The sequence below is a fragment of the Gossypium arboreum genome, chromosome 3 (genome assembly GCF_025698485.1).
Source record: "Gossypium arboreum isolate Shixiya-1 chromosome 3, ASM2569848v2, whole genome shotgun sequence".
Classification (NCBI taxonomy): Eukaryota; Viridiplantae; Streptophyta; class Magnoliopsida; order Malvales; family Malvaceae; genus Gossypium; species Gossypium arboreum.
Window position 1 is genome coordinate 27,829,412 of NC_069072.1, and position 1,277 is coordinate 27,830,688.

Consider the following 1,277-nt stretch of genomic DNA (forward strand, 5'->3'; position numbering starts at 1 on the left):
TTAATTTCTTCTTGTGAGAATAATTTGTAAGAGTGCTTTTGTTAGTAAAACCTTCTGTTGTGGTTTTACTTGCTACGATCATGGGGGTGATCATAGTGGTGAGATGTGTTGAGATATTTTTGGTAAATAAATCATCCCTAAAAATTAGGGATTATCAAATATGGTTGAGGATTTTTTTTTCGTATTTAGTTTCGTTATTTTTAGTTTTGCGCTTACTAATTTTAGCTATTGTAAAGCCTATAAAATGCTAGAACCATTTGGAGTAATCATCTTCTTTCTTTTGAGTTAAAAGCTCGTTTTTCTCTCTTTCTCTACTTGTAGTGCAACAATGGTATCAAAGTCAAGTTTGTTCTTGTTAGCCTAAAAAAGGTTTCACCTATGGCCTTAGAAAGTAGTTTTGTTCAAGCATTCATTCCTCATTTTGATGGCCACTATGACCATTGGTGTATGATGATGGAGAATTTCATATTGTTAAAGGAGTATTGGTTAATTATTGAGTCCCGTAGAAGGAAAAACTTTGACGAATGCCTAGAAAGTAGAGTTTGAAGCGAGAAAGTTGAAAGATTTGAAGGCAAAAAATTATCTCTTTTAGGCTATTAATCGTTCCATCTTGGAAACTATTCTTTGTAATGAAACTTTTAAGGATATATGAAATTTCATGAAGAAAAAGTATCAAGGCTCTGTCAAAGTGAAGCGAGTTCAACTTCAAGCCTTGATGAAGGACTTCGAGACTCTACAAATAAAGGAAGAAGAATATATCACTAGCAATTGTGGTAGAAACATGGAGATTTGTAATAGGTTGTGGTTCCATGGTGAAAAGATGAAAGATGTCACCATAGTGGAGAATATTTTGCACTCCATGATGTCGAAGTTTGACTATGTCGTTTGCGCCATTGAAGAGTCAAAAGACATAGATGAATTGTCTTTTAATGAGTTGCAAAGATCTTTGTTGGTGCATGAGTAGAAGATTAATCGTAATTCAGCCTCTGAGGAACAAGATTTGAAGGTTTCTACTTTTATTTCTTCTTTCAATTTTAGAGGAAGGGATAAAGGTAGAGGCATCGGTAAAAGAAGAAAAGAGAACATCGAGGTAGTAAAGATGGTGGAAATAATAATAAAAGTAAGAATTACAAAATCAATGATGACCAAAGTAAAGACAAATAAGAGAATTTTGATAAATCCAAGATAAAATGCTTCGGATGTCAAAAGTTTGGTCATTATTATTTTGAATGCTATGCTACGGTACCAAGTGACAAGGATGAACAATCACATTTTGT

General features: G+C 33.3%; 1 protein-coding gene across 1 annotated transcript; it reads left to right on the plus strand.

The window, feature by feature from the left end:
• Nucleotides 1-658: 658 nt before the first annotated feature.
• Nucleotides 659-964, plus strand: LOC108462703 (uncharacterized). Its single transcript, XM_017762619.1, has one exon. The coding sequence runs from the start codon at nucleotides 659-661 to the stop codon at nucleotides 962-964; it is 306 nt and encodes a 101-aa protein (XP_017618108.1).
• Nucleotides 965-1,277: the final 313 nt, after the last annotated feature.